This window comes from Odocoileus virginianus, chromosome 16 (assembly GCF_023699985.2).
Source record: "Odocoileus virginianus isolate 20LAN1187 ecotype Illinois chromosome 16, Ovbor_1.2, whole genome shotgun sequence".
NCBI classification, from domain to species: Eukaryota; Metazoa; Chordata; class Mammalia; order Artiodactyla; family Cervidae; genus Odocoileus; species Odocoileus virginianus.
In genome coordinates, this window is record NC_069689.1 from 20,666,284 (window position 1) to 20,684,590 (window position 18,307).

The following is an 18,307-nucleotide window of genomic DNA, read 5'->3' on the forward strand; positions in this document are numbered from 1 at the left end:
CGATGTACCCCAGTATCCTGTTTGCCTCTTTTACTGCAGCCATTCACTGGGCTGGTGGCTTCAAGGATTTTTCTACACAAACCCCTAAGCCCCTTTCCTGGTCAGTACGCTGCATGACTGTTCCATGTAATCTGTCCTCTCTCTGGTATGTTGCCCTGCCCCCTCCCCGAGATCGTCTGACATTTGTCTGCATTAAACTGCATTCTCCATCCAGTGGCACCTGAAAGACTCAACTCCCTCAGAACCTGGTTGCATTGTTTCTCATTATTTGCTGTATCTTGAACTTTGGCCTCATCAGCTACCTGTGGCATCTTACATTTGACAGTCCCATCTAGATAATGCACCTGTGTTATGAACCAAATCCTGAAATGGCCCAGGACCACTCTACCTAGACTCACTGCCCGTGCAGACATTTCCCTTTTACAGCCACTGTTGATGAGCCCGAAATCCTCCTATCACCCTATTATGATAGTGTGATTGACCAGAAAACTGTGGATTGAACTGTTTCAGCAACTGTTCTCTAAGGCCCCTGCGCTGCTGTCTTGTTTCGGTTCTAATTTTGGCTAAAACTGTGTCTGTGCCTGGAGCCCCTTCCAGTCGGGGTGGGCTGTGCATCTACGAGACTTAGCTGTGAACAGGCAGCCCACAGCGAGCTGACAGGCGCTCTCTTTGTGCTTCTAGGAATGAGGTGACCAAGCTGAAATTTGAAGGAAAGACCTTTTATTTATACGTAAGTCAGAAAGAGGTGAGTGATAGTTTCCTTCTCTTCAGGGAGGGCTGGGGCTGAACCAAGGTGGTCCACCAAGGTAGAGCTAAGCCCCCCGCAGGCTAAGTCAGGACCAAGGGCAAGATCCGGAGGTGAGGAATGGAGGTGGCTAGGCCCTGGAGCACAGGGGCTTCGTCAGGGATGCTGATGACCCCTCAGGTTCCATACCTCCAGGAAGTACAAAGTAAGATTCTTTCACTTCCATATGAAAATTCCAGGAAGAGAAATACCCCCCAAAAGAAGAAGAAAATCCCAGATGAGAGTGCCGCTTTCCCTGGGGAGGGCTCGCCTGGTTCGCACTAGGCCAGCGGAGACTCACTCTGACGGGACCTGACTGCTGGGCGTGCCCTTGTGCACGGACCTGAGCTCCGTCTGTGGGTGCTGAGGCTTCCCTCCCCACCTGCAGCCGGTCCCTAGGAGCGGTAGGGAACCCTCAGACAGCCCCGGGGTCAGTGTCCTGGCCCACTTCACCCTTCACGTCTCCATCCACACTCAGCTGTTCCTATGTGGGATTTTTTGTAGGAAAAGAAAATTATTCTCACATATTTTGCTCCAACTCCAGAAGCCTGCAAGCACCTCTGGAAATGTGGGATCGAGAACCAAGCCTTCTACAAGTGAGTGAATACCTGGGGTGGGGACTGCCTTGATCAGGGCCAGAGTCAGAGAAGCAACTTTTAGAGCAATGATGGGCAGGAAACCAAGAATCTCTGACAAAGGTGAAGATGAGATGACAAAGCTGGGCTTCCTTATAAAACCCAGAGCCCTTTCCAGGTGACTGGTTGTACCAGCTAGAGGGTCAAAGCTGAGGTCTGGGAAAGTGCCTCAGAAGAGCTGCCCAAGGGGTCTACCTTGTGATGTCCTTGGACAGCCAACCCCCCCCCATCCCCCATGGCAGAGCACTTCTGTGTCTTCCAGGGGAAGACTTGGGCCAGAGAAAGCCCATGGGTTCCGACTGTAAGCTAGCCCTGTGGAGCCATTCAGAGGCCTGGGCGGCCCAGAATACAACAGCTCCATGAAGGAGCAGGCACAGCCCAGAACAGTTTCCTAAGTCTTGGAGAGACTCCGGGGCCCATTCCCCCGTGGGTGGCCTGGTGCTGAGCTGGAGTGAGGCCCAGCCCTTCCTGGTATGGTGCTGACAGAGATGTTGCCAGTGACAGGCCAAGTGCCCAGAAGCCCAGCATTGGGGTAGCTGGAGGGAGCAAGGACTTGTCTGTTACTGAGATACCAGCTTTGGGTCAAAGGCAAGAGCACAGCTTACCAAACGATTTTGTAAAGTTATACTGAGGCTTTTGTGCCCAGTTTTAAGAAAGTGGGTATAAAAGCATTAGGAAGCAAAGAAATAGCCCATCAGGAAACCAGGGTGATGCCAGAAAAAGTATGTTTCGCTAAAACTCTTGGTCTTGTTTTTAAAACAGAATGTAATGATTTATCCCTTAATAAGCTGCACCTTGATCAGAACAACAAAGACAGAATGTGTAGTATATTCTTCCTCTGACAGGCCATAGTTCTCCCTGTCAGGGGAAGGGGGCTGGGGGGGGTGGTGCGGTCAGGGGGCCCCATCCTCCCCACTCCAAGGACTCTGCTACCTGCTGTGGGATGTCTACCAGGGCCCCAGAGGCTGTTCCTTGGGCAGGCTTTCTGAGCTGTGTAATAACAGCATTTGATACCAGAACTGGGGGGAGGAACTGAATTGGCAGCCTGAACTCTCACCTGAGTAGGCTTCTTTCTTCTCGTGGAGAAGGCACTCGGAAGACTTAGATGTGGTCCCATTTCCCTCCTGTTCAATCCCTGGCTGTCCGAGGGAAGCCCGGAGAACATCTCAGCATTGTTTCTGGAGGCCTGCCTTGGTTTTCCCCCCTGTGCCGTGGAAAGAGAACTGAGCTTCTGAACCTTTCATTAATAGATCTCCATACCTTGACAGCACCCACAGTGGAAACCAGGGCTGCTTGCCACTGTTTTCCACTGACTACTAATTAAATATTAGAAGCCTGCATCCTGGGTCAGATCCCCATTTATCCCAAGTCTCTAGCAAGAGCCACTCTGGCCTGACTCTGAACATCTGTCAAGTGCTCAGATCCCTGCCATGCCTCTGGCCTAGGGTTTTACAAGGTGCTGGGTCAGACTCAAGAACGTGCTCAGATAAAAATGTAACTTTATGTATCTGACATGTATTAAATATTTTGAAGCCAAAAAAAAAAAAAATGTGCTTAGGCAGGAGGGCAGGTAGGCTCAGAGCCTCATGGAGCCCTGACCCAGGTAGGGATGGTGTCCCGGAAACTGCTGTTCCTGGGTTATAGGGACACCTCCCTAAGTGTCTGCTGACCACTCAGGACAGAGGCTTTGGACCAGATGGGTTCCCAGCTGGGTTAGTACAACACGCACCCAGGGTATGTTGTGGGTGGAGTTGGGCCTTAGGGGACTCAATCTGGGGAGCTCTGCCCAAGCTTCCTTGTCTAAGTGTGAGAGGACTAAAGAGGTCACAGAGGTCACTCAAGAGGATAGACAGGCTGTCCAGAGTCTCCACCTCAACTATCCACAGCCTCGGAAGCAGTGTTAATAGGTACTCTGAGAGAGGGTGAATGGTTCCGAGTTCAAATAAATGGTGGAACTTGTACTAAAGTTCAGCTAGTTTCTTCATTTCAGGACTTTTCAGAGTCTCTAAAGTGATACCAAATCATAGTTTCTCTCCAAGGAGGAGACGGACTAGGAAGGCAGACTCTGCTCTCTTCTCCACCCAGTTACCCAGATATCAACATGAACTCTCGATGCTGGGTCTGGAAGGGACTCCTGAGGTCAAGCAGCCCCAGCTCCACTGTTTTATAGAGAAGACTGGGAGAGGAAAGAGAACCTGCCCAGGGCACGCTGCTAACCAGAGGCCTGGCTGAGATTCAGCGGGTGGCATTCTCTTCCTTGCCCAGGCCCCCGGCCCTCATGTTTATTCTCTCGGTCTCCCTGGAGAGCCCCATCCAGCACTCTTGAGGAGCCCCTACACTCCTGATATGGAAGCAGGTTGCAGCCTGCCCGCCCCCAGCACTGAGGCCGTGAGCGTGGCCCTCAGGGGCTAAAGGAGAGTCGGAGAGAAGCTGGGCTGTGAAGGGCCTTTTCCCAAAGGGTTTCCTCAAGTAGCCTTTGGAAGGAGCTGGGGATGCACTGCCTTAGGCTGTAAGGCCTTGCAGGCCATCTGTCACACTGGACTTTGCCTTGCTGCAGGCTGGAGAAGTCAAGCCAAGTCCGCACAGTGTCCAGCAGCAATTTATTCTTTAAAGGGAGCCGGTTCCGATACAGGTAAATAGTGACAGTAAGTAACCACTATGGACCTATTTTCAGACCCTTCCCTGGAGCACAGTGGCTCAGTGGTCCTTACCCTTGAGAACAGAGATGCTGCGAACCTCCAGAAAAGCCTGTGGTTTCCATCTGGTTCTCCTATCTCCTAACCCTTTGACAAAATTTCCTTCTCTGCAGCTGTCTGCCTATAGGGCTTGACAATATGTATCTTCTCCTCCTGCTCTTACAAAAGCAGCAAAATAAGAACTGTAACAGTGATGCTTCTCATTTTTGTCTAAAGATCTTTTTTGGGGGGGCAATATTTTTGGAACACGCTGGACAATGAGGAATCATTCTTAAATGAGAACGGAAGATCCCAAAGACTCCAGATAGAGAGCTGTCAGGATGCCTTAGGGCTCTTTACCCCCACAAGCAAGCCCTTCTCAGTGACCTGAACATTGGGATGGGGTAGGCCAAACAGGCTACTCCCCAGGGCAGCCAGAGTTCTCTGAGCTCTTAGGAGCGCACCCTGGAACGCTGTCTCACCTCCTGCTGCATGTCTTCTTTTATTACCTACAGTGGCCGAGTTGCAAAGGAAGTCATGGAATCCAGTGCCAAGATCAAGCGGGAGCCGCCGGAAATCCACAGGTGGGCTGCCAGGGAAGGCCATGATGGCTCCCAAAACAGGAGGGAGGCTGAAGAGACCAGTCTCGGCCAAAGGCCTGGGGAACAGGCTGACCCTGGTTCCCTGAGCCCTGATGGAGAATGAGGGTAGGTGGGTGAATGCAGCCAAGACAATACATGGGACCCAGGAGCCACCTTCCCAAGGCAGGTAATTCTCTACGTCATCCCAAGTCCTCAAATTAGTCACAGAGCTCAGAGGACACACCCAGGCAGCAAGATTTCATGGGTTCTGTAAACAATCCATGAAAGGAAGCCAGTCACACTAGGTCTGAAATAGTTTCAGGATCCATGCTTTATGTGTGACTGTAAATCAGGCATGTCCAGGAGTCCATCTCCTAGAACCTGACGAGACCCGGAGAGAAGACGATTGGCTAAGAGGGCTGGGGTTGCCGCCAGCCTGAACTCTGCGAATGGGACAGGTCATTACTCGTGCCTTCACATGGAGCTGCAGCCACCAGCAGCCCCTGTGGGAAGTCAGGGGAGGCTGCAGAATCGGTCTTAGGCACCTTTTTAGGAGTGCCGCATACCCTGGGCTCTACCCCCGACAGTCCTGCCTAGGGACTGGTGGCACCATTGCCACGCTAAAGAAAGGTTCCAGTGGGTCTGGGATGTTAGGAGGTTGACAGGTTTAAAGTAGTGTCTCTGACTGGGATCCGAGGACTAAAGGCAAAAAGCAAGTAATTATGATTTTCAAAAACAAAACACAGCCAGGCAATTCTAGTAACTAGAATACAACTAGTCAACTCTACATCTGTGTGTGCACTGAGTCAAGAGTTTTCTTTTTCTTTAACCTCAGAGCAGGGATGGTCCCCAGCCGCAGCTGTCCCTCCATAACCCACGGCCCAAGGCTGAGCAGCGTCCCCAGAACCCGCAGAAGAGCTGTTCACATCTCCATCATGGAAGGTAAGCCCGAGCTCTGGAGGTGACCCAGGGTCCCTCTACATAGCAGGCTTTCACTTGTGTTCCAGATCTGATACCCGGTCTCTACAGCCTAAAGGATCAAGGTGGGTGAGGCAGTTAACCAGAAAATGAAAACTCTTTTGCATTTTGCATGGTTCTGAAGCATTCCAGTAGCTGCCACCGTTTGTAGAAATCTGCCTTCTTGATGGAGGCAGGAAGAAAGACAAAGTCTATGTATCTTCACCCAGTAGCTGAGGCTGATACCCCTCCAATCTCTGGGCTGTTAATACCATGAGGAGACTCTAGGACTCTTGCTTTCCAGCTGTGGTCACTGACCCGGGTTGCCCCACAGGCCTGATATAGGTATAAAGTTGAGTGCTTTCCTTTCTGAAAATGACATTTTGTAGGGCCTCAGAAGGTCTCAAGGAACAGGACACAGAATACAACTGCTTCATACCTGTCTCTGTCCTGGAGGCTGGAGAGGGAAGGCCCTCTGCCCTTTCTGTGGGAATGCTGTTTGTTAATGAAAATGGAGAATCGCTTAGGTTAGGAAGGACATTGTTCTGCTGCTCCTCTGGGAGGATCCCTGGCTTGTGCTTAGAATTTAATGATGTGTAAGTGACTGCATCACCCAAGTATGCTACAGAACTACAAATAGGCTAGGGGTTAAGAACCCTGGCCGGGCAACCACCATCAACTGCCTTAATTATGAGAGTATCATAGTGCTCCATTTGTAAAACTCCATGGGATTGTGAAGAAACTGGTGTATGTGCAAGTACTTTATTATTTTATTGTTTTTGGTGGCACCAGACCTTCATTGTTGCGTGTGGGCTTTCTCCAGTTGTGGCAAGTGGGTGCTATTCTTCGCTGCAGTGTTCGAGCTTCTCAGTGTGGTGGTTTCCTGTTGTGAAGCACAGGTTTAGTTGCTCCGAGGCATGTGGGATCTTCCTGGACAAGGGATTGAACCCATGTCCCCTGCGTTGGCAGGCGGATTCTCAAGCACTTGACCACCAGAGAGGTCCTGTGCAAGTACTTTAAAGAGATGAAAGCATTTACTGGGCAACAGCAAGCACACTGCAAAGAGCCCTGGTCCAGAGAGCAAAGAGGAGGTCAGAATAGGAGCTCTGCCACACATTTTCTGGGGCAGGTTGCTTAACCTCTCTGAGCTTATTGCCCCCACTGCAGAGAGGGGAATGGGTGTTGGCTGGGGGTGGCCTTGTAAACTACCAAGTATAACTGCGATGCGTTGTCATCAGACACTGCCCCCTGGTTTTCCCTCCTATCTTACTCTTCAGTGGAGAACTGAGCCTGGCTCTCTTCTTCTGGGGGTGCATCTCAGCGAAGTGAAATGTCTTCTCATCTTTTGAGGACACCTATCTTCCTCCCCTCTCTGAGGCCCTTCTTGCCATCTGTCTTAAGGCTGAAGCCATCAGGTCCATCCCAGGACTCCTGCAGGAAGTCGGGACAGCTGTCCTCCCAGAGAGAAGGCCACCCCCAGGGAGCTGGCACTAATACAAGTATCACAGAGCAGCCTCGGATATTACTGCTCCCCAGTACAGGGAAGAACATCAAGAAAACCAGCATTCCCAGAAGAGGGAGACTGGGACCATCCAGGTGGGGACAGAAGTCATCAGGAGTAACTGCAAGCAGGGTTAGCAACTCCACAAGGGTGGGAACACTGTCCTCAAGCTTCCCCAAGACGATCGATGGGGCCGCCTCAGCTCCCAGCCAGCCCTGGCTATGCCTTCAGCCTCCTCCCATCATAGCAGCAGTAAGCTCCTCAACATCCAAAAGTCACTGAGACCTTTAAACAGAAGCCTGGCCCTGCCCTCTGCTCTCAGGGATGCCAAGATAACACGTTAGCACAGGCCTGACCCAGAGAGGACACTCAAGTATGTCCATTCCCGTCACTCACGGTACCCCCGGGACACCAGTCAGCAACCAGACTGCACAGCGGAGGAGAGGGCCCATTTCCAGCCACAGAGTCACCTCCTCACACCTCACAGCCTCAAACCACAAGGCCCCCTGCCTCTGCGGCTTCACATCCTCGGTTTTCTGGGGCAGTCCCGCTTCCTCTCCCCTCTGGCATCACCCTACCCTCTCAGTCCCTAACCCTCTGAGAGGCCTGGGGCCCTGATAACGGGCCTCAGGGAACCAGCTCTACGGGCTGGGAAAACATTCCTTTTTATGGGTCTAAGTGCTTCTGACTGAATCCAGGGCCCTGATAAGCCTGGCCTCTCAGAGCCGCTCTGCCGTCTCCAGCACGGGAGGCACTGTGAAGGGGCTGCCGTGGCGTGTGACCAGTGGAGAGGCCTTCGTCCCTGGCTGGGTTTCCATCCATGCCCCAGTCCTGTCTCTTCCTGGTGGGTCCCATAAGGAGAGCAGCTAGCCTCTGCTGAAGGCGTGCCTGCCTTCCTGAGCCACCATGGGGAAGAGCCTGATTAGGATCCGCACACGAGTCCCAGCTCAGCTCCGGCTGACCAACCACTGCCTCCGGCCCCTCAGCGTGCGCATCCTGAGGCTGGGGCCCCGGCTCCAGGGGAGGCTCCTGACCGTCGTGCCCCCCAGCCCACTGGGAGCGGACTCCAGGCAAGGCGACCAGCTGGAGCGCCTCCAAGGTAAAAAGACGCCCTCTGTCTTGCTGTGCTGCCCACCCGAGCCATCCCAGAACAGGTATGGGGCGAGTGATGGTTTCTACTGAAACCTGAAGCTCTGTACAGGACCAACCTGGCACAGGAATGATGATTTAAGATCACCTCGCAGGGGGATCTGTGAGTGGGTGGCCATTCCCTTCTCCAGGGGATCTTCCCAACCCAGGGAGCGAACCTGGGTCTCCTGCATTGCAGACGGAATCTTTACCATCTGAGCCACCAGGGAAGCCTGCTGTTGGGGGAACAGAAGACCAATATTTACTGAATAATTCTGTCTGTCGGGCGCTCTCCTTAGGGAAAAAATGCACGTGTAGCCAGTGTCTTGCTTGCTGAGAGCACCAACTCACGATGAGGTGGCTTCTGTGGCCCTGCTGATTACGCCTTCTCATGCTGTGGCCTTTGCCTCACCTTCCCCAGCAAGCTTAGAGCTGAACTGTAGGCCAAGCTGAGACTGCAGTGAAGTGGCTTCTGGCAGCTAATCTAGTCATATGCTGCAAGGTCTGCCATCAGAGCTGTCCTTGTGAGGTGCAAGGGAGCAGAGGTTCCAGAGAATGGAGAGCCACAAGAGGATTTGAGAAAGGAGCTGAGCCAGCATCCTGTGCAGTCAGGGCCTGAAGAGGTTTGTTTTATCAGGAACCCATTTCACACTCCCAGGTACGTGTTTCTCATGTTACACGTGCAATGGGGGAGGAAGGGAGGAGCAGAGAGCAGAGCAACATCGAAGGCGCTGCAACAAGGGACAGGCTCTTATCTTATTTCATGACGGTTTCTTGGGCAACTTAAATCTAAGGCAGGTGCAGGCTATTCACTTAATTCATCCTGGCCCGCTGTTCCACACCCCGGAATCCAGCTGGATGGTCATTAGCACCATGGAATAGAAAGATGCTAGGACTCTACCGTCGCCTTTGCCAGTAACCACCAACCACATGATTCTGGCAAGTTCTGTAACCTCTTGCCCTCTCTAGTTCATGAAGAATGTTGAAAGATGAAAGTGCTTTGAAATGTTTAAAACATTATATACAGATATAAGAGTTTAGAGCGTAGAGACAAAGGAAATACAGCCAGGACCATGAAGCTTCTGAAAGCAGGAGCTGAAAGCTGTGGCAAATACACTAATGGTGATGTGATGGGGAGCAGAGGCGGAGAACGGGAGGCTGCCATCTCCCCCATCCACTCGTTTGTTCCTCTGGAGAACCTGTAACTGCGCACATGCTGAGATGGGCTGAAGCAGCCTGGGCAGGCAGGTGGCCTGGCTGCAACTGGCTACCCTACAAGGAAGCTAATGAAGATGAGACACACCACTTCTGAAAGGTGACTGGCACCTTTTAAGAGAGACCTTTGGGCTTTTGAAGCTAACCCTGAGCCAGAAAACTCCCTAAGCAGCCCTGGTTAGGTCAGATCTTTACTACCTGGGAATCTGGTTCAGTCTGGGGCAGTCAAGGTCGATTTCAGAGCAACAGAAAGGGACAAGCTTCCCTTGATGTGGACCACAAAGATAGGGAGAGCCACTCCGGCACCACCAGTATGTCCAGGAGTGGGAAATGCAGACACTGAATCTGAAACAAGAAGCCTTTTTCTTGGGAGCACTCTGACGGGGGCCACAGTCGGCCAGTCCGAGTCCATATCCTCAGGCCTGGGTGGCCGCTGTGTGGTTGAGGGAGGTAACCAGTTCCTATTTTTCCCTACCAGAGAGCTCGAGCTCTGGAAAGAGAAATGTTCTAAGAGAATAATGAGCGGTGTTAGGGCCAAAAGACCCTTCCTCCTAACAAACGTTTAAGAGAATTTCCCACTGGTCCTCTTCTCAGAGACCACTCTGTACTCCAGGCTGACAGCTCCCATGGTTTTACCTATTCTGGACCCGGTTCAATTGAAGGTGAAAAGAGAGGACAAGCACTTAGGAAGAGCAGGTTGGGTTTTCACCCCACTCAAGGTTAGTACAGCTAAAAGTGGAGGCTGAAGAGACTGAGAGCAACTGCAGAAGTCCAAAAGATGAGCTCACAAGTTCAAGGAGCAGTGTGTTCAGCTGTCAGGAGGACACTCAGCTCCAGAATAGGTAACTGATGAGGCCCCACTGGGCAAAACAGTCTCCTCCTCATTCCTGCCTCTTAAGACCCTCGGAGATCCCTGAACCAAGACCCCAGTTCTGGGTCAGAGATAGTCTGCAATTCTCTTTCAGCTTGGGCTAGAGCCAGGACACCAAAGGCAGGAAAGGCAGAATCAGTAACGAATACGGCCAAAACTATAAACAAAAAGGGGCGGGGGGGGGGGGCGGACAACATACAACCAGTGACACTGTGATTCCTGCTGCTTCTCTGGTCCTATTCTTGATACATCAAAACAGAATGCAGGAGCGATAGCGGCTAGCCACGTGGGGCTGCAGAGGGGCTTCCTAAGACTTCAGTGACCAAACAGAATGGGGCTGCCTCCACCAGACAAAGCATGCGCCAGTACACAGAAAGCCTGCTCACTTCCCCTTTGTCTTTCCAGGCCTCGAGTCCCTGCGGGACAGCGCCCACTCCACCCCGGTACGTACCTCCTCCCACGGGGACACTTTCCTGCCTCACGTGAGAAGCAGCCGGGCAGACAGCAACGAGCGAGTCGCCGTGATCGCGGACGAGGCCTACAGCCCGGCGGACAGCGTGCTGCCCACCCCTGTGGCCGAGCACAGCCTGGAGCTCATGCTGCTCTCCCGGCAGATCAACGGGGCGACCTGCATCGAGGAGGAGAAGGAGTCTGAGGCCAGCACCCCCACTGCCGCCGAGCTGGAGGCCCTCGGGGGCGAGCTGAGGGCCCTGTGTCAGGGGCATGGCAGGCCAGAGGAGGAACAGGTGAATAAGTTTGTTTTAAGTGTCCTCCGTTTGCTCCTTGTGACCATGGGACTCCTCTTTGTTTTGCTCCTCCTCCTGATCATCCTTACTGAGTCTGACCTTGACATTGCCTTTTTCCGCGATATCCGCCAGACCCCCGAGTTTGAACAATTCCACTATCAATACTTTTGTCCCCTCAGGCGATGGTTTGCCTGCAAAATCCGCTCAGTGGTGAGCCTGCTCATTGACACCTGAGAAGGCATGAATCCTCCCAATAACTAGCCAGGTGGACCAAGGAGCCCGGCTACCCATTCCCAGCAATGGGACCCATCGCGGAACCATCGGCACATGTACCAAGTCCTCCTCTCATGACTCAAAAAGTCCACAGCCTAGGAGGGTCGTTTCCCAGAAGAAGAAAGGGGATAGGCACACGCCTTGTCTAAACTAACTGGGAAAACTCATTTCCTTCAGAGGTTCTCTCAAGAAAGGCTCAGCAACTCCGTTTCTCATCCTCCCAATTTGCAGGATAATTTTTGGTTCTGATTTTTGATTTTTCATAGATGTGTATTATTTTGAAAATATCAAAAATAATTTATTTTGTTATTACTGATTCTCGCAGTAGTGTCGCCCAGCAGACGGGACACTAGTTGAAGACTAGAGAGCTGGCGTCTTCTGCTTACTGCAGGAGCTTCCCTGCTGGGGGCCCAGCAGACTCATCACTGCAGCCTCAGCAGGGCAGGTCAGGGGCCGGGACAATGGGGACTGTCTAGGTTTTCTTCCCAGACAGAGCTTTTAAAAAAAAAAAAAAGTAAACATACATGTAGAACGATTAAATGGAAAGTTGCTTCTTATGATGGTCTGAGTTGGATTTTCTTTTCCTTTTCTTTCTTTCAAATCTGAGCAGAGTGGGCATCTGAAGGGACCACCCCCGACAGCAGCAGGGGTGGGGTAAGTCTGTCCCCTTAGACTAGAGCCTAGTGAGCATCACCATGAGTTCTGTATAATGAACTTAGACTCCGTGACTTTTTTCTAAGGACCTCAAGACTTTTACAGTGCTCCAGAAGCAATAGGTAAATTCAGTGGTGCCAGGAGTAGACAGCACTGTCAGACGTTGGACCAAGCACAGTTAACAGAAATCAGAGCTAAGGCAGCAGAGAGACTGTTGAGATCAGACAGCAGTACTTATTTTGTATACCCCTCTCCCCCCAGAAAAGACTATTTCAATTTAAACAAAATATTATTTTCTTATCAATTCACCTTTTGTTTTTACTTTATGGAGTAAGAAAAATAGAGCCTGATGAACTTAAAGATGCAAGAAAGAAACCGATCCTGAGAATGAAAAGCTTCAGAAAATAAATTCCAAGATCAACCAAACAGCCTTGGAAGGGACCAGGAAAAGAATCTCATTTTTTTTAAACAAGAGTTCCAAGAGATGCCTCCAAAAGAAGGTGAACGTGGCAAAGACCAACACTTAGCTGTAGAAACACTGCCCCCTAGGGTTATCCTCTGCACCAGGAAGATGAAAGCTGTAGGAAAGCGCTGGCTCTCTTGGCTGAGAGCCATGGAAGCAGGCAGAAGTGTAAAGGGCGAGTGTGGAGTCTTCGGTCCAAGCTCCGCAACACTTATAGCCGCTCACACAAAAAACTTGTTTTCATCTCAGGGAGAGATTTCCAAGTCATCTGGGGCTGGAGGATGTAGGCAGGACGGTCCGTGGACAGATTCCTGGGGCACGCAGAACAGAATGAGTCACATGCAGGTCTGCTTTGCCCCCGTGTGTTCTCTGAGGTGACAGAACCATATCCATGTACAGAATATCACAGCCATGGAAATAAACAGAGTTCTTTTTGAAGGTGGGTATTGCAAAATTTCAAATGCCCTTTTATCTAGGCCAAGGGTCAGCAAACTTCTGTAAAGTGCCAGGTAGTAAATATTTTTAAATTTTGGTTTTGAAGGCCATACTCTGTAGCAACTACTCCACTCTGCTGTCTTAGCACAAAAACAGCCACAGGTAATACATAAAGGAGCAAGGCTGTGTTCCAATAGAATTTTTATTTATAAAAACAGACGGTGAGCTGAATTGGGCCCACAGGCCAGAATTTGCCAACCCCGATCTAGACAACAGAACTGTTTCTTACCAGTGTGTAAGCAGGAGGGCCAGTTCTGCTCTGATTCCTGACAGGTAAAGATCCAGGATCATTTCCCAGTAGAGGCGCTGGGCTTGCTTGTTTAAAGGGTGCTCGAACAACCAACCAGCAGAGATGTCTGATGCCATGATGAGCAAGATCAAGAACTGTAATGCTAATATGCAGCCAGAATCAAAGCCTGGAAGAGGGCCTGTCTGATCATTTCCATACCAGCAACAATTTGGGCAGAATTGCAAACATCTGTTTTCCAAGTGACAAGACAAAAACTGAGGGAGATCCTAGTAAAGATTAGGGATCACTCAGAACCAGAGAGCCACTGCCACTTGTCATCTACGCAGGAAAGGCTTTACTAGCAGATCTCTTGAGTGAGAAGTAGACTCAAAGAGGACAAGGCTGTCAGGAGACGGGGGGCTGGTTTTACCCTGGCTATCTACTGTCTTATGCAACATAGCAGATTACCTTTTAGTGTAGTGTTCCTACCTCAGTCTGTAGAATATGGTGTTTCTATGCAGTGAGTGATAGCCTCGACTCTGACCTTTCATGTTCACATTAACGAAAGATGCAGTATTCCATATCTTGGTATGTTACTTGTATCTAGAGTTCCAACGGTACAACAGTCCACACCACTTCCAACAGCGGGATTTGCTCTCTGAACAGAAACTTGTGGGCTATTTTTTTCCAGAGCTTATCCTACAAAATACAGATAGAAAAGTCTCCTTCAATTTGCTTTTCACATAATGCTTGAATAACAAACCTCCTCTGTTGGTGACTAGTCTTTTTTGGTATCTCCCCCATCATTAAAAGTTGTTCACGTTTTTTAACCTAGTTTTACTGTGTTCCACTATGTCCATTTTCTCTCAAAATTAGTTTGATCTCATTGTAGAAAAAGCAATGGTTTCCATAGCTTCATCTATCAGAGGAAATAAAACTTTTACTGAAGAATAGTGTACTGCATCTTTAAGCAGTAGAAGGTAAACTACCTGCAAATGTGAATTTCTTAGTTTCATTAAAAAATATATATATAGTTGTTAACCTTTCGTGTGCCAAAAATTCTGTTACATTTTTCTTCAGAGCAATGTACTTTTTTCTACATATGCAGTATGTAGTTAGCATAAAATCACTGGTGCCATGAAAATTATTTTTAAACTTAAATAAATATTTAAATATCATAGAAGAGAGTGGACTCTTTTTTTCTTTTTAACTGACAGCCAGTCTCACTTTCTCCTCCTTTAAGTTAACAGCCCATATATAAAAGGACACCAGTGGGGTTTACACAGCTGACTGCTGTCTGTGACTGGAATTATTCAAAAGAATCACTTTGCTTAGAGTCATCTATTATCCTTATTCCTCCCCCCAGATAAATACTATTAAGAACTTAGGGACATATGTATACCCATGGCTGATTCATATTGAGGTTTGATAGAAAACAAAATTCTGTACCAGCAATTACCCTTCAATTAAAAAATAAATTTTTTTTAAAAAGAACTTATAAGCTTTAAGTGTGGAATGATTTTAAATATGAATTGGACCTCGTTTTTCTGATGAGAAAAAACAAGAAATTATTTTTCCAAGGTTCACAGTCTTAGAGCCCAGAGGAGACCCTAGACGGTCCAACTTCTGAACTCCTATTAAGTCTGGAGTAAGAAAGAGAACAGAAAACACTTCCTATAAAGGGAACAGGATGACCTCACCGCTACAGTGACAAACCTTGTACTTACAAGTACTTTCAGCATCCATTCCTTTAACACTATCTCATCTCATATCTGTAACCACTCTGTGGCTACAGGCTGGTAATGGTCTTCTAAATTCCATGAGCATAAAAGATGAAACTAAGGTCCACTGTGCTACTTATTATTTAACCTTCTTGTTTTCAATTCTACCTGCCCTCCAACCCTCCATTCTGCCACTAGATCATCTTCTGAAAGCAGTCACCTCCAAATTTTAAGAGATTTCTATTACCTTTAAAATGATATCCAGTATCCTGTCCCCAGTGAAGTTTTTTTTCTAATTGACAAAAATCTTTGCTTAAAGTGAGCTGAAGAGGAAAAAGCATGAGAACCACTGGATAAGAGTGGTTTCCCATGATGCTACAGATTCACAGCTGCCGCCCTTCCTGGATAACTGATGAGGACTGACCTGTGTGCACATTCTTTCAGGGCCCCTGTCCAGACTCCCACTGCTTCGGTTTCCTCAGCCACAACCACGCTGCCACACCTGAACACATTTCTGCTCTTAGCTCCTGAACAGGTTTCCTCTACACACCCCTACCATGTGCTGATGGAGTGAAGTAAAACACCCCAAAGAGACTTATAAAACATTTCCTCGCATAGATTCTGTTTTAGCAAAACATATATTAAGATGTTTTATTTCTCATTCTGGGTAACTGTACTAAATGTTATCTTCCTCACAAAACTCCACCTTTTAATTTGAAAAGTCAAACACAGCCAAATGAACCAGAATTATGGGTCTTTGCTGTCTTATAACTAAAATTCATGATTGGCCATCAGTGAAGTGAAAGTCGCTCAGTCGTGTCCAGCTGTTTGCAACCCCATGGACTATACAGTCCATGGAATTCTCTAGGCCAGAATACTGGAGTGGGTAGCCTTTCCCCTCTCCAGGGGATCTTCCCAACCCAGGGATTGAACCCAGGTCTCCTGCATTGCAGGTGGATTCTTTACCAGCTGGGCCACAAGGGAAGCCCAACTCCGTATTAAAAAGGAAAAACAAAACAAGTACTAAATCAGAAGGGACAGCCTAACAAATGAGATGCCTAAGTTTCTGGAATCTGAAGACAGAGGGCATCTATTTTTTCCTCTCAGGTTTGATACTGAAGGCACTTCTCTGCCCTCCTCCTCTTCCCCTGTACACTGGCTGAAAATATTTAAATCTTTGTATCCACAGCCCTAAAGCTCTCTGCTTTCCTGGAGAAGTGTCTTTGCAAACTCTTCTCTGTGGAAAGGTAACTCAAAAGCCAGAATACTAAAACAGGTCTCAAGCAATTAAGATTCTATCAGTTCCTAATCACTTGCAGTTTCTCTTAGTCTGACCAAGTCTCCACTCACCCCAAATGAGATCATCTCCTTCCTCCTCAATGTCACATTAAGAAAAGAAGTCAGGTATCTCAAAGAAAATACCACCAGTAGAATTCAGAGCTTACATGGTTATGAAATATTATAAAGGCCAACTAACACAAAAGGTTTATCCGGAAAGGAGAGAGTGCAAACATAACATACACATAATTACAGAAGCCACATGGCTTTAAGCAAGTCTCTGGGAAAAGTGCCTTTCACAACAGAATACAGTTTAAGCATGTCCTAAGGGAGACAATTGTCCTTTATGTGCTTTCTAGATTTAAACAATTATTTCATTATAGAGCTTACCATGAAGAAACAAGCCCCCTACTAACTCTCCTTCCTGCACTGCCTCAAGAAGACAAAACTCTTGAATGGATATAAATAGCACAGTTTATGAACCTACAATGGCAAAAGAGACCACAAAAGTGAGAAACATCAAGAATTTTCTAACATTTATAGCAGAAACCAGGCAATTACCATGAAGTATTCAAGGCTTAAATGACAGTACTAATTTGATTAAGAGTAGTTTTCAACATGTTAAGAAAAAGAACAATTCCCACAGAACCAGCCACGACTAGAATCTATAAAATTAACTGGTGTAGAAAAGGGAAAGGGAGCCTAAAGTCTTCATTTAACTATTTCCAGAACACTTTATAACATATCTCAACCTCACATAGGGCTTCCCAGGTGGCGCCAATGCAGGAGACATTAAGAGGTGCGAGTTCTAGTTTGATCCCTGGGTCAGGAAGATCCCCTGGAGGAGAAAATGGCAACCCATTCCAGTATTCTTGCTGAGAGAATCCCATGGACAGAGGAGCCTGGCAGGCTACAGTCCATGGGGTCGCAAAGAGTCTGATAGAACTGAGCATTTAAGCACATGCACCTGTACAACTTCACAGAGCCTTATTTTGTATTTCATAAATTAATATTTCCACCTTGCTTATCAATTCCTGTATTCCAGCACCAAGAAAAGAGAGAAGCCCTATTCCTTATAAATACCCATAACCTTTTAATAAGCTTCAAAACTTATTTAGTCTTTAATTACAGAGAAGGAAATTACTTAAGAAAAACGTTGGAACTTCCCTGGTGGTCCAGTGGTTAAGACACTGCTCGCAATGCAGGGGTCCAGGTCCAATCCCTGGTCAGGGAACTATATCCCACATACTGCAGCTAAAGATCCTGCATACTGCAATGAAGACTGAGGATCCTGCATGCCACAACTAAGATGTGGCCCAGGCAAAGAAAAAAAATGTTATTCAAGGAAATTATATACATCACTTTATTTCTGTGACATACAATTCTGAAGAAATCCTCTTAGAAATCAGGCATATTGCTGAAAGTATTTACAACAGTCTTTCAGTAGTCATTTGGCAATGAAGAACAACAGAAAATGTTGGATAGATAATAACACACAGTAATCTCAGTCGCTGATTTAGTAGTGTCCAACAACAGACACATTCAAGTTGCCACAGCTTCTGAAAACAAATATTTTTAATGAATAAACGCCAGAAATGGTATTCCATAACACTTTACCAGGCTACTAAATCTCCTCTGGAGAGTTTAAAAGACAAGGACACACAAAGCTGGCTGGGACCTTCTAAGGTAGGAGCTCTTCTTTAACCATGACCCACAGTACCATAGTAATAAAGAAATACATTTTACATCATAAAATATATATGCATGTATACCTATAGCTATGTATGCATATGGAACTAAGCTTCACAAAAGAATATTTGTTCTAATTATGTTTGCTATTCTATACTATTCGTCTCCTTTTCATTTAGACACTGGTCATGGTCACTTAACTTACATCAATAGCTACAACCCAGAGTCTGGGAAACAGTGGTGTGAAAGTAATCTCACACTGGGTGACAGGGATTAATATATTTCAACCCTGTGCCTACAAGCCCTGGGACTCACTCGCTGTGTCTCAGGAGCCATGGAGAGGAGGGCAGTGGGGAGAAGGTCAACACAGGAACCCAGGCCCTGCCCAAGTGAACCACAGCTTCTCAGCAAT

General features: G+C 48.1%; 1 protein-coding gene and 1 long non-coding RNA gene across 6 annotated transcripts in view; one reads left to right on the forward strand and one right to left on the reverse strand.

Annotated features, from left to right (window-relative positions):
* Positions 1-11,923, forward strand: part of FRMD5 (FERM domain containing 5) — a 313,278-nt gene extending 301,355 nt beyond the window's left edge. For 2 of the 5 annotated variants that reach the window (XM_070477954.1, XM_070477958.1), the window contains exons 9-15: positions 14-100; positions 682-745; positions 1,289-1,380; positions 3,977-4,051; positions 4,610-4,678; positions 5,511-5,617; positions 10,753-11,923. In XM_070477954.1, the coding sequence (XP_070334055.1) occupies positions 14-100; positions 682-745; positions 1,289-1,380; positions 3,977-4,051; positions 4,610-4,678; positions 5,511-5,617; positions 10,753-11,327 (1,069 nt within the window). In that variant the 3' untranslated portion in view covers positions 11,328-11,923. The remainder of the gene's footprint in view (positions 1-13; positions 101-681; positions 746-1,288; positions 1,381-3,976; positions 4,052-4,609; positions 4,679-5,510; positions 5,618-10,752) is intronic. The other 3 variants (XM_070477956.1, XM_070477957.1, XM_070477955.1) reach the window with 3 other exon arrangements.
* Positions 704-17,342, reverse strand: LOC139038710 (uncharacterized). The gene is made up of 2 exons (XR_011491793.1): positions 16,597-17,342; positions 704-13,906 (listed from the first exon to the last, which is right to left on the reverse strand). It is a non-coding gene; the product is annotated as an uncharacterized lncRNA (long non-coding RNA).
* Positions 17,343-18,307: the final 965 nt, after the last annotated feature.